The sequence below is a fragment of the Propithecus coquereli genome, unplaced genomic scaffold (genome assembly GCF_000956105.1).
Source record: "Propithecus coquereli isolate 6110/MARCELLA unplaced genomic scaffold, Pcoq_1.0 Scaffold291, whole genome shotgun sequence".
In the NCBI taxonomy this organism is placed as follows: domain Eukaryota; kingdom Metazoa; phylum Chordata; class Mammalia; order Primates; family Indriidae; genus Propithecus; species Propithecus coquereli.
The window spans coordinates 2814355-2828729 of NW_012148519.1; the positions used below are offsets into that span (position 1 = coordinate 2814355).

At 48.5% G+C, this 14375-nt stretch overlaps 1 protein-coding gene across 1 annotated transcript; it reads left to right on the forward strand.

The window, feature by feature from the left end:
• Positions 1–1216: 1216 nt before the first annotated feature.
• Positions 1217–7362, forward strand: LOC105813838 (chromosome unknown open reading frame, human C17orf64). The gene is made up of 6 exons (XM_012648639.1): positions 1217–1282; positions 2578–2679; positions 2952–3127; positions 3569–3668; positions 5911–6112; positions 7277–7362. The coding sequence occupies exons 1-6, from the start codon at positions 1232–1234 to the stop codon at positions 7360–7362; spliced, it is 717 nt and encodes a 238-aa protein (XP_012504093.1). The 5' UTR covers positions 1217–1231.
• Positions 7363–14375: the final 7013 nt, after the last annotated feature.

A 14375-nucleotide genomic window follows, 5' to 3' on the forward strand; every position in this document is an offset into this window, starting at 1 on the left:
CTCCCGCGCCTCCTGCCTACCCGCTTAAAGCGGTCCGGAGTCACAGTGCCCCGTCATGTGCCAGAACCGCCGCTAGATGGCGAGAGGGAGGCCGGGGGCGACCGTCCGGCAGGACCCCAGCCCCGGCTCCGCTGGCCCTCGGAGGTCCGACCCGGTGCCGCGAAGGCAGAGGAAGAACAGGGTCAAACTGGGTGGCGAAAACTGGGCCCCGGGCCCAGAGGACACGAAGAGAGGCCCAGGAGATGGGATTCAGCGTTCCAGGGAGGACGATGTGGCTTAAGTGAGTAAACTGCGGCCGCAACGGTCGTACCATGGCCCGTAACCCGCGGTGCGCGCTGCTCAGGGACGCGAGGCGGCGCTTCTGCCGCGATGGGGCCGAGGTTTTCCCGGCTTGGATCCCCGAGCGCCCCCGGCCCGGCGGATTGATGAGTCACTTCAGCCTCGGCTCCCCAGTGGGCACGCCGGAGGGAGAAGCCAGAGCGGCCGGACTCCGATCCGAACCCCCGCACCCCACTCAGTGGCTGCGGACCTCAGGCAAGTGGCAGGAGCTCTGCGCATCTCGGCTCCTCTTCTTTGGAATGGGGTCACTGCGGGCACCCACCCCACGGAAGGCTGTGAAGGTTAATGAGATAACACGGTGGCTGGGATTTTTGTACACCCCCTAAAAACACCACCCAACCAACACCCAGCTTCCTGGAGGCTAGAGGGACACAAAAGAGATGCATCCCAGTAGAGATTTACTGTTACTCCCTTCTCTCAGCGCACCCTCTAGTCCTTCTCCCAAGTTCGGAAAAGATGTTACAAGCCCTGTTCCTCACTCTGAGGGAGCCCACGGTGTAACTGAGGAGGCGGGAATGGTCCACAGGCAGGAACCTCACTTCACGAGCTCCCCGGGGTTCAAATCAACAGCATCCGACAGTGCTCTTGGGAGAAGGGGTGCCAGCCCCTCCTGGCCAGCTGCCAGGGCCAAAATCCTGGGTCTCCCGGGCACATCTTACTCAGTTCCCTAGTCCAGTTCCCAGTTGGAGGAGATGGCTGGTGGCCACCCTTAGGAACGAGGGCATGGTGGGGGAGGGGGCTAGGCTCCGTGTTGGCAGTTGCCATGGTTTTGCTCCGAGTTCTGGAGCCGACCTGCCCACTCCCTGAAAGCTCAGGTCACAGAAGCAGAAGGTCAGAAGCCGGAGGGGACGTGAGGAGTGCCACCCTGGAGCCTACCTGCACACCTGTTGAGATGGAGGCCTCAGATGGGCAAGGGGGTGAAGGGGACAAACCACTAGAGAAGGTGAAGTGGGGCTGGGGATGTGACGGAGGGAAGGAGGGTCACTCAGCGGCTGGTTTTGGAAAGCAGAGAACATGAAATTCAAGGAAGAAGAGAAGAAGGAAAAATGGTAGGGCACATGAGTTAGCAAGAAGCCTAAAGACCAAGAGGACGTTAATTCATTCGGATGTTTATCAAAGCCCTGTATTCCTGGCAAGATGATGGGAAGGAGTCACATCTCATTGCTGGTTATGAAGTCTCAAGTGTGTGTATGTGTGTGTGTGTGTGGTTGTGTGGTGTGTGTGCTGTGTTCAGGGAATTGGTCAGCCAGAGTGCCCTCCGGGGCCTGGAGGAGCCTGTGTCCCATCTCCTGTCCACCCACCTGCCTCCCTTTCCCCTGGTCTTTTCTTTCGGAGCAGTCTGGGCACCGGCCTTCCTTGTTCCCCTGAACACAGACAGGAATTAATGCTTACTTTTCAGAGAGGCCTTTGAATGGTGAAGTGCAAATCTAGTCATGTCAATCCAAGGCTGGTATTATTGGAATACTAGAAATAATGATTGGAATTATCTGAATTCTAGTATTATTTCTCACTTTGCCACACTTTTTTTTTTTGAGATAGAATCTCACTCTGTTGTCCTGGCTGGAGTGCAGTGGCGTTATCATCACAGCTCACTGCAGCCTCCAACTCCTGGGCTCAAGTGATCCTCCTGCCTCGGCCTCCCGGAGTGCCAGGATAACAGGCATGAGCCACCACGCCCAGCCCTCTTTGCCCGATTTTTGCTTTCAAAAGGTTCTCTCTCATCAACGCCCCCACCCATTTTTTCTGAGTGCCCCTTAGATTTCATGGCATGATGCCAAATGTAGGGATGCAGAGAGATGGGCCTGGGACTTAGGCAGTCAATGCATGTTTGCTGAATGAGGAGTAACTGAACCTGTGCTCATTGCCCCCAGGAGTCACGTAAACCTTTTGGTGCCTCAGTGTTCTCATTTGTAACCAGGGATAATGATATCCAACCTCACAAGATTTGTGGGAGGATAAAATGAGTTAATGTCTATCAAGTGCTTTGCAAAGTTACCTGGTATAATATGTGCTGTTTATTATAAAATAAATAGGTAGAATATTCTAAATTTTCTAAGCAGAGATTCTCTGAGATGCGTTTCTTTGTCCAGGGCTCGCTCACATCAGTGCTGAGTCAAGAACAGGATCACAGGGACAATGGAGAAGGGCTCTGGCTGCCATTTGGGTAGTGCTTGCCCAGAGCTACCCTCAGGAGCAGTGGCTCAAGCCCCCAGCTGACTTCCCTTTGTCTCCTCCCAGGTGACAAATGTGCCCTGCTTAGAAAGGAGCTCCAGCACCATCCCCGCCGGAGACTCACTCGTGTGCCATGCCAAAGGCCTGGACCAGGACACCTTCAAAATTGTAAGAGGCCAGCCTGGAACCCTGTCCTCTGTTCCCTATGAGTCAGGAGACCTGAGTCAGGAATTGGCAGGTCTCAGACCCACAACTCATTGCCCCACTTGTCACACTCTTGGGAAGGACGTGGGGTGAGAGGTCCACTGGAGCCGCCTCACTAAACACACACAACCCTTCCTGGGCCACTAAAGGCTGCAGCCAGGCCAATCTGCTGGAGGCCTGCCCATCTGCCTCTTTTTTTCTCCCATGGCCCCTGACCTCGCCTGTTGCCTTCTCAGTGTAAAGAATACCTAAGGCCGCTGAAGAAGTTCCTGCGAAAGTTGCACTTGCCCAGGGACCTTCCCCAGAAGAAGAAGCTAAAGTACATGAAGCAGAGTCTTGTGGTCCTAGGGGACCACATCAACACCTTTCTGCAGCATTACTGCCGAGCCTGGGAAATCAAACACTGGAGGAAGTAGGGCAGCCTCCTTGCCCTTCCCCCATACCCACTCCTGGGCCACCCCCTCTCCATTCAAGGTCATAGCTTAGCCAAGATCCTCCAGTCTTTCATCTTTGTGTGGAGGAATCAGGATCCTGGAGGGGGTGGCAGGGGTGGAGAGAACTAGGTCCCCTTAGTCACTCGTTAGCAGCACTGACTGCACCTCAGCTATACCTGCAGTGGCCAAAGACCTGTCCTGAACCCTGAGGAGAATGACCTCGGGTTGAGCAGCCACTGTGCAGGCGCTCATCACTAGGACGGGATATTCAAGTTCCAGCAAATCCCCGCTTCTTTGTGCCCCCAACCCCAAGCCAAGCACATGGCCCGTTTCTCCCTGGGTAAGTCCTGTCCCCATGACAATTGCTGGAGGAGGAAGGGCTATGCACGTCCCCTCAGCCGTGGGTCTCTCCCCCGCAGGATGCTCTGGCGATTCGTCTCCCTCTTTTCAGAACTGGAAGCCAAGCAGCTTCGCCGGCTCTACAAGTACATCAAGAGCAACCAGACAGCCAAGTTTCTGGTGAGGCGGGGGAGAGCTCCTCCTGGGCCCGGCTGAGGGTTGGTTGGTGTGTTCTTGGACTGCGGCCGGGGGAGGGGGGAAGGCCTGGGGCTGAGCGGCCCTCTGAGACCCCCCAGTGTCCCTCCGGTCCTTGCCTGGGCTCACTGCCTGAGACTGCACTGCCGCTGCTTTGCCCCTGCGCCCAGCACAGCGCGGGGCTGAAGAGGGCAGAGGCTCAGCATCACATCTCTGTGTTTATTCGCCCTCCACACCCACACCGTGATGTCAGCAGGGGCAAGGACAGTGAGGCCAGGCAGAGAGGCTCAGCCGGCTTGGCAAAGTCTCCTGGGGCTGCCGACAGAGCCTGGCCTGACTTTGCCCAGAAACAGTGGTTCTCAAACATTTTGGTTTTAGGACACGTTCACCCTCTTAAATATCATTGAGAACCCCAAAACCATTTATGTGGGTTATATCTCTTAATATTTGTCCTATTAGAAAGCAAAGCTAAAGAAAAAGTTAAAACATGTATTTGCTAATTGGTTTGAAAATCAAACAAGGAGCCCATTACATGTTAACATAAATAATTATTTTTATGGAAAATAACTATATTTTCCCAAAAAAATCCAAATAAGTGAGAAGAGTGGCCATGTTTTACATTTTTGCAAATCTCTTTAGTGTCTGGCTTGATAGAAGTCGGCTTTATTCGCATATCTGCTTTCAAAGTCAATCTCTTATGACATAATATATCGACTTGGTTAAAGTACACGAAGAAAACCCAGTCTCGCAGATATACAGTTGGAAAAGAGAGGAGCATATTATTGGTGCTTCCAGGTAATTGTGGGTATTTTTCTTTGATACCACACCAAAACTCAACAAGTGGCAGTTTCTGAATTGCAACGTGGAATCTGAACCGTATCAAGGAACTTTTTGAAATTAATAGACTTTTTTTTTTTTTAGCAGTTTTAGGTTTCAGGAAAAAATGAGTAGAAAGTACAGAGCTCCCATATACTCCTCACCCCTCCCTGTTTCTCCAATTATTAGCATCTTGCTTTAGAGTGGTACATTTGTTATACTTGATGAGACAACATTGATACATTATGATGAGCTAAAGTCCATATTTTACATTAGGGTTCACTCTGTGTTGTACATTCTGTAGGTTTTGACAAATGTATGATGCATGTGTCCGCCATTACAGTATCACACAGAAGAGTTGCACTGCCCTAAAACCCGCTGTGCTCCACCTGTTCATCCCTCTCTCCGCCCCCACCCCGCACCCCGAGGCCCTGGCAACTACTGATCTCAGGTTCACTGTCTCCATAGTTGTGCCTTCCCAGAACGTCATATAGTTGACATCACAGAGTATGCAGCCTTTTCAGGTTCATGTCAATGCACTTTTCACACTAGGTCTCATTAGACTCCACTGGTCTCTCTCTTGCACTTTACATGGACTCTACTTTTCAGGGGGTCTGTGAGGTCAAAAATATTTCAAGAACGTGCAGCACCCTTTGAGAACCACTGGTCCAAAATATTGATAATAATCATAGGTAGCAGCTGTAAAAGCCTTCTCTGTGCCAGGCACCTTAGGTTCCCTCGTGTAATCTTCAAAAGTAACCCTAAATGGTAATTAGGATTATTGTCCACAGTTTGTAAATGAAGATCCCAAATTCAGGGAAGTCAAGCAACTTGTCCCAGGCCACGCAGCAAGTGGGAAGGAAGAGACGGGATTTGACCTCTGCCTGGCTCAGATGAAAGCCCTGCTCTAACCACACCCCACACCGCTGCTCTTGCTGTGCAGCTTTAACCCAGTCCTGTCCCTCACTGCATCTCTGTTTCTTCCTCTGAACGTGAATGGTTGCATCACTTCAGTGATTCCTCCTCTGAATAGGAGGAGCGGCCACTGTACTATTTCTAGATTTCCGGATTTCACTGGCCAGAAAAATTCCAAAACCGATCTTCAGGCTCTCAATTTAAATTTTGCTAAGTTAGGACTTTAGAACACGTACCATTGTTTCATTACAAACCAATAAGACATTACGATTCCAGAAAGAGATGGAGGACATGATTACAAAACAAAGGACAACCCAAGAAGTGACAGTAGGCAGTGTGGTCTCAATGTCCCCACGGTCCTTTCTCACCCCCTCCTTTTGGCTGGGCAGGTGTGAGGTGCAGCCAGATCTCAGCACTTTCTTGACAAGTGCAGGGCTGGGACTCCGGAATGCAGGCCTCTTTCTTATTTACACCCAACACTGCGGCCCTGCTGCAGGCGGCGTTCTCTCCCTTGGACACACCTGACAGTTCCTTGCTGGCCGGCCAGGAGGACAGTCTGCCCAAGCTCTGCAACGCCTGGGGGCTGCACAGCGACCTCAGCGGCGTGAAGCAGAGGCTGTCCAAGATGCAGCCCCCAGGTCAAGAGGCCTCCCTGCTGGAGGAGCCAACATCCCAGGCCGAGGCCGATGTCAAGACAGGTAACGCCCACTGGCGTGGGGCAGTGCCTGGGCGAAGGGTTTGCGAATGGTGTCTGCGCGCCTCCCTGCAGCAGACTCTAGCAGCCAGGAGCCACTGCCGTGAGCCTGACATGTTCTTCCTTCCTTTCCATCTTCTCTTCATCCTGTAATTTTCTTCCTGTCCTTCTCTCCTTCCCCTTCTCTACTCTCTTCTCTTTTTAGTCCCCACTCCCCACCACCAGTGTGCTCATGAGAGAAAGTTTAAAACGTACAGATGAGCGTAGAGAAGGAGAGGAAAATCACACCCCCCTGCCCCCCGCCCAGGCCACCACTATTAACATTTTTGTGTGTTTCCTTCAGTGTTCTGTATATCCTCCCCAGCAGAGGTCTCATAATACACACAGTTTTCACTCCTGCGTTTTTCAGTTAATGTTTAAACAAAGGCACTTTCCCATTCGACTAGAAGCATAGTAGAGACAGTTTCTAAGTGACCGAGAGTGCGCAAGCAGCAACAGCAGGACACCCCTATGAGGGGAGGGCGGGGCCCAGGGAGAAGGAAGGCATTTATTCCTCCAGTGAGTGGGGAGCCCAGACAGCTGGGCTGGGAATGGCTTTCCCAGCAGCTTCGGCCTCTGCGGTGACCTCAGTGTCCGGCTTTCTGGATGGAAGCTGTGGGGTTAGGGGACAGAGCCTCTTTAGTGAGAGGGGCCCCAGCCAAGGCTGGTACCCATGAGGGCCTCTCCTGTGCACCCAGGTGCAGAGAGATGTTGCCCCGTCCACTCCTCGCTCTTCTGGAACTGGCTTCTGGGGCCACAGTTAGCTGTCCTTGCTCAGCTCCTGCTGGGGAAGGTGAAGGTGGGGAAGGAGGGTGACCTGAGGTGGACCCAGGTGTTCCTCTGCAGGCCTGGCTGGCTGCGCCTAATGCAGGCAGCCCCCGACCTGCCGTGAGGCTTTGGGCAGGTCGCCTCCTTCCTCTGGCCCTAGGTGAGAGTCCTCATTTGAAAACTGGGGCTGTTGCCATCTCCCTACCTCACAGGGTTTCTGTGAGTAAAGAGTGACAAAGGTCAGAAGATAAGACTTTGTTTTTCTTCCTCTCTCCTCCCCTCACCCCCCAGATGTTACAGACTGAGATTCTCTTACTGTTTTTGATGTCATGGAGACTGTCTCTGACCTTCCCTTTTTCAGGTTCTTTAAGGAAACTTCCTCAAAAACCAAAACTCAAGAGAAAGAGGATTAAGGAATCCCCAGAAACTCCAGAAACCTGTCCGTAAGAAGACCCGCTGGCGCAGAGGGCCAGGTCACCCTGGCTCCAGGGCACTCGGTGTCGGCAACCCCTCTGCACCTGAGGGCACTAGAGAGGGCAAACAAGAAAATTGTCCTTAGCGAAAGGATGCTCGGGCCTTAATTGTGAACAAATGGGGTGGGAAATAAACATCCTTAAGACATTTCTACTTTACTTGGATAACAGTCATCATTCCTTCTTTTATTTGTTTAGAAAATATTCGCCAGCTACCTTCTAAGTGGCAGGTGCTCCACGTATGCACGGATGAGTGAGAAAAATGTGGTCACTTGTGTCAAGGACCACCACAGTCTAGTGGGGGAGACAGACACAGTAGAGAGACCTGATGAATACAGGTGACCGGGAAGCTTCCGGGGAGGTAACAAAGGAGCCGGGTGGTTGCCAGGGGAGCACGCAGGTGAGGAGCGCAGGTGAGCAGGAAGTGTGCCTGGGGTCAGGCAGAGAGCGACAGGCCTGGCAGCTTGCCCAAACCATCTGGACTTCATTTTGTGGGTAACTTGGGGCTGGCAGTGACAAGGGAGGCGTCAAGCAGCGAATGAACTGGTGTGACTTGGGTACTGGGGAGCTACTCTGGTGACTGTGAGCCTGGAGGCAAGGACCACAGACAAAACAACACTGACAGTCTTAGCTGGGATGGTGGTTCAAGCCAGTGGTCAAAAATTTCAGTCCGTGTGCTAAAATCAGAGCATCAGTGTGTTTTGTTTGTCCCTGGTGGTGTACTTGTTTAAAACATTAAAGAAAAAATTAGTTGCTAATATTTAAAAAACTTGGCATGCTGGGCATGGTGGTGCACATCAGTAGCTCCAGCTACTCAGGAGGCTGAGATGGGAGGATCCCTCGAGGTCAGGAGTTTGAGGCTGCAGGGAGCTATGAGTGTGCCCGTGAATAGCCACTGCATGCCAGTCTGGACGACATAGCGAGACTCTGTCTCTTAAAAAAAAACTTGGCACATTTCACATTAAAAACAACAGGTTTCTGGCTTCTCGTAAAAACTGCCCACACTTGGGCCTTCATTCATACATGACAACCCGCTGGGGCCGAGGAGTTGCGTGGGCTTCGCTGATGCACTTTCCAGTTCACCACAGTGCTCAGCCCTCCCTATTGCCTTACCCACTGGCCATTTCGCTCATTTAGATCACCTGCGCGAGCCTCGTATCCTTTATAATTTGCTACCCCTGGAGTACACAAAGGCAACGAGGGTGTGCAGAAAAGGGAGAGTAGTGAATTTGTGAGATTACATAAGGTAAAATTGACAGTTTTTAGTGACAGATGTGGGAGCTGAGAAAAGGGAGGGAGGGAGGAGGAGGAAGTGGAGATGGTGCACTGGTTCTGGCTAGAGACACCGGATGGTAGTCAACCCCAGGAGGGGAAGCGGGTCCAATCATTCCCAGAAGCACAGCAGCCAGGTTAATCAGGGTTCTGCCTGAGGCAGCAGCATATGGGGCCCAGTGCTGCCCTGGAGCAGGGAGGACCAGGGCAAAGGTGTGCGACTCTTTCTCCTCCCCTCCTTCAGTTTGTATTCAGGAGTGGATATCATCATAGACTTAAAATGTTAAAATGAGCATCAGCGTAGTCTTGAAGAACAGGCACAGGGAAGCAAAATGGTGTGGAAAAAGGGATGGGAAGCAGCGCATCTCTTTCCTAACAGCCATCGCCTCCTGGAAGGGGCAAGATGAGACTGGTGAGGCACAGGCCTGGGGTCAGCCTCGCTTGGCTGCTCCCTGACAGCTTTGACAAAGCAGGGAGCGTTTCAGAGGGAAGGGCAGGCTGGCTGGAGCGTGTCCACAATGATAGGGGCTCTCCAATTTTGTCTACTCCTGAGAGATTTCACTGACAGTGAAATGCGGCTGTTTGGGAGCTGTCCAAAAGAGAGGTGTGCCCGGTATGCGGGGCAGCACTGCCACCTAGAGGAGTTGTGGGGCACTACAGCCTTGCTCTTGCAACCAGTGCAGTGCGCGTGCAAAGTTGAAGACGGAGAGAAGGGGGCTGGGGAAGCCTCGTGTCATCCTTGAGAACAGTCGGGAGGTCCGAAGGCAAAACGGGCAAAAGGTGAGGCTTGGTTTTGGAGTCCTCTTAACTCTTTCCTCAAATTCAGTAGGATCTTAGAATTCCAAAAAGCAGTTCATGCATTATTGCTCTGCTCAAAACCCTCCAACAGCTCTTCGTTTCACAGAGTATTTGTCATTACTTTTCTCATACTTGCCAAGCACACTACTGCCACAGGGCCTTTTCACTGGCTGTTTCCTCCATCTGGAATGCCCTTCCCCAACATATCCATGAAGGCTAACTCCTTCATTGCCTTCAAATCTTTATTCAAATGTCACCTCTTCTATGTGGCCCAGTTTGTCCCCTTGTTTAAAATTGCAACCCCCCCCCCACACACTCTGAATACTCTTGTGTTTTTGTTTTCCTGAAGCACTTAGACCCCTCAAATACCATATAATTTATTTAATGATTATCTTTGCTGTTTGTCTTCTTCCCTTAGAATGTAAATTCCACAAGGGCGGAGATTTTTGTCTGTCTTGTTATTGCCGTATCCCAAGCAATTACAATATACCCAGTACATAGTAGATACTTAACAAATTTTCATTGAATGAATGAACCAAAAGAGATAATTTTTTTTTTTTTTGAGACAGGGTCTTCCTCTGTTGCCCCAGCTAGAGTGAAGTGGAGTCCTCATAGCTCACAGAAACCTCAAACTTCTGGGCTCAAGCCATTTCCTGCCTCAGCCTCCTGAATAGCTGGGACTACAGGCTCGCACCACCACGCCCGGCTGATTTTTCCATTTTTTTTAGAGATGGGGTCTTGCCCTTGCTCAGGTTGATCTCAAACTCCTGACCTCAAGCGATCCTGCCTGGCTTGGCCTCCCAAAGTGCTAGGATTACAGGTGTGAGCCGCCTTGCCCGGCCTCAAAAGAGAGGATTTTGAATAACCACTTCCTAGTTCAGAGGGGAAAACAGAGGACCAAGAAGAAAAGTAACTTCTCCAGGGTCATACAGGTCTGAACTAGAACTCAAACCTGAGGTCCCCCAGGCCAGCACACTTCCCATACACCAATGACATATGATCCACCTACCACCTACTCTTGGTCAACACACTCATTTCTCACAAAATATAAATAACCCACAAGACTAAATGTATTACTTCTAGGATTTTATTTTCTTAGTTATCTTTGTCCAAAGTATGACTCTATAATGGTGGACTTGGGCCTCAAGACTTGGGGACACCAGAAACAGGTGGTTGGAGGAAGCTTCTGGAAAGTAGGGAGGCTTGGTGGGAATCCCCAAATCATACCTTGGCCTACGTTGCCTTATGGGTAAGGCTTGCCCTGGATAAAATGGCCAGACCAGACAGCCCTCCAAGAAGAGTCTGTCTCCAAGAAAATAAGGGGCACTTTCCCTAAAGTTCTAAAGAGAAGAGGCTCCTAACCACAAACATAATGACTGAACATTGCCTGACCCACTCCAATCCCAGTCTGCCAGGAGTCACCCACAGTTTGCTTTTTATAGCAACAGTATCACAAATGCATGTAACCCAGGAGGGATGGCAAAGTGTTTTGCATCCATTCTCATTGAATTTTCCCGTCAAACTTGTGAAGGAAACTACAGAGAAGAAAACAGGGGGTTAGGGCCTGGAACAGCTGAGTTGAGATGATGACTGGCCAGGCCTCCTGACTCTACACACAGTGCTCCCCGTCTTCTGACTTTATACTGTCTTCTTGTTTTTACATGCAGACATTTTCTATTTTTATGTAAATAATCACTCTTTTATGGTTTTTTGACTTTGAAAGGCCTTCCCTAATCAGAGTTCTAATATTTAAAATTCTCCTGTTTCTTTCTAGCAATCTTCAGGTTTGTCTTTACATTTAAATCATTAACTGGACATTTATTTTGGTTTAAGTTGTATGTAGGAATCAATATATATATATATTTTTTTGCTAGCTCAACAGTTGTTCTTGCATATATGGGAGTGTATTTATAGGCTTTATCGTATTGGGGAAAAATCCATCTTTTCTGCACTTATTTGAAATGCCACCCTTATTATATATTAAATTCCTTATTTGGGTCTATTTCTGAACCTTCTGTTCTGGTCCATGGGTCTGTCCATGTAGGGTTGGGATTTAATGAAAAAGAAAAAGAAAGTCGGACACTGTGGCTCACACCTGTAATCCTAGCACTCTGGTAGGCTGAGATGGGAGGATCACTTGAGGCCAAGAGTTCGAGACCAGCCTGAGAAAGAGTGAGACTCTGTCTCTATAAAATAGAAAAATTAGCTGGGCATGGTGGTGTGTGCCTGTAGTCCCAGCTACTTGGGAGGCTGTGGCAGGAGGATCGCTCAAGCCCTGGAGTTTGAGGTTGCAGTGAGCTATGACGATGCCACTGCACTCTAGCCTGGGAGACAGTGAGACCCTGTCTCAAAACAAACAAACAAACAAAACTACAATAACAAAATAGAATGTGATAGGAAAAGAGTAAACAAATTCAAAAAAGAACCAACTTTTAGAAATGAAAAATAGACAATGGTATTAAAAATCTCATGGTCCAGTTAAACAGTAGGCAACATGTGGGTCATTCTTAGCATCATAAAGAGAAATAACCAGTCACTAAGTAATAGGAAAGAAAAATACCGAAACTATTTAAATAGCAGCAAGAGTGAAAAACAAAGCCTGATTCTGTACTGAGAAGGAATTTAAATGCAAACCAACTTTGACATGTTACGTCAAAGTTCTAATTCAGAAATAAATCACACTAGATATTTATCAAAGCACTGTCTGGAAGTGACCACAGATTTTTTCCAAACTATGCATCATACTTAACTGCTTATGCAAATTAAAAGCCTTTGTCTTGATTTTTAAAAAACTGTGATAAAATACACATAAAATTTACCATCTTAACTATTTTTAAGTGTACAATTCACTAATATTAATTATACTCAGGCCCGGCATGGTGGCTCATGCCTGTAATCTCAGCACTTTGGGAGGCTGAGAAAGGAGGATTGCTTGAGGCCAGGAGTTCAAGACTAGCCTGGGCAACATTGCGAGACCCTGTCTCTACAGAAAATAAGAAAAACTAGCCAGGTGTGGTGACTCATGCTTGTACCCTCAACTACTCGGGAGGTTGAGGCAGGAGGGTTGCTAGAGCCCAGGAGTTCGAGGTTACAGTGAGCCATGTTGCCAGTGCACTCCACCCTGTCTCAAAGAAACAAACAAATAGATAAATATATAGATAGACAAATAAAGGTGTTTAAAATAACTGGGAGAATAATATGTCACAGGGTGAATACTGCATTAACCTTGTTGAATAAATGCACAAATAAGCAAAGTTTACAAACTGGAAACAGTCTCCATACTAGTAAGTTACATGGCTGTAATGGTAATTGCTTTAACAAAGCTTTGAATAAAGTGTTGTGTTAGGGCCAGGCGCGGTGGCTCACGCCTGTAATCCTAGCTCTCTGGGAGGCCGAGGCGGGCGGATTGTTTGAGCTCAGGAGTTCGAAACCAGCCTGAGCAAGAGCGAGACCCCATCTCTACCAAAAATACAAAGAAATTAATCAGACAACTAAAAATACATAGAAAAAATTAGCCGGGCATGGTAGCGCATGCCTGTAGTCCCAGCTACTCGGGAGGCTGAGGCAGAAGGATCACTTGAGCCCAGGAGTTTGAGGTTGCTGTGAGCTAGGATGACGCCACGGCACTCTAGCCCGGGCAACACAGTGAGACGTTGTCTCAAAAAAAAAAAAAAAAAAAAAAAAATGTTGTATTAGTACCTAGTGGCAACTCAAACTTCCCTTGACATTTGAGCTGTATAGATAAGTAGGACTTTACCCAGGACATGGCATTCGATATAGAAGAGTAAACAGCATATTCAAAGATTCAAAGTCGCGGAGATTTAAAAATTCAGTATTGCCGAAGGTGGCAGGCAATGAAGCTGGTGCTGACTATTACAACTGAAGGTGGGATTTTGTCTAAAATATTTTTGTTATGTTTTAAAATATGACTTCGTTTCCTGTAACTCTTTTTTTCAGTGCTTATTAAGATTTATGCTGTTTCATGGTGGAGTTTTTAAAAGACCTAATTTGACCCGTTCATTCATGTGAAGAAATAAAACACAAAGAGGGCTATAATGATATAACTCAGAATCCTACAGTTCAGAGACAGAGCTGGAGCCAAAACCCAAACTAGGATTTTCTCCACTATTCCCAGCAGAACTTTACTGGGTCTCTAACCACCCATCTTCAGCCTTTTACAGTAAGAAGATGCTAAAAAGAATGCTCTAGTTACTTTTGTAAAGACTTAAAAAATCCCCTTGCGTTAATGTAGTGCTTTGTCTTTTCCGATGTTTTTTTTTTTTTTTTTTGAGACAGGAACTTGTTCTGTAGCCTGGGCTAGAGTGCAGTGGCCTCATCATAGCTCACTGCAACCTCAAACTCTTGAGCTCAAGAGATCCTCCTGCCTCAGCCTCCTGAGTAGCTGGGACTACAGGTGCACACCACCACACCCTGCTAATTTTTCTATTTTTCGTAGAGACGGGGTCTCTCTCTTGCTCAGGTTGGTCTTGAACTCCTGGACTCAAGCAATCCTCCTGCTTGGGCCTGCCAAAGTGCTATGATTACAGGCATAAGCCACCGTGCCCAGCCACACATCCTAATTTTCTTGAACAAAAGCACTTTTGTACTAGTTCCAACAGTTTGTCTCACACAAACAGTCTGCAAAGTTTAAATAATCCCAAATCCCAACCAAAAGCAATCAGAACTAAATTGGAAACAGATACACTATGAATGCAGGAACACTATATTTATTAGGTCAATAATTCGTTTTTAGCAATACAAGTACAGAATATATCACAATGCTGGTTACAAACATACTTAGTATGGTTTAATAGTTACAAATAATGGTGGGCACTACAAGTTGGTGAGAATGATATGAAAGGTCATTCAGACACAATGAAGAACTGTCTTCAAAAATCTATTTAATGACCTTAGATA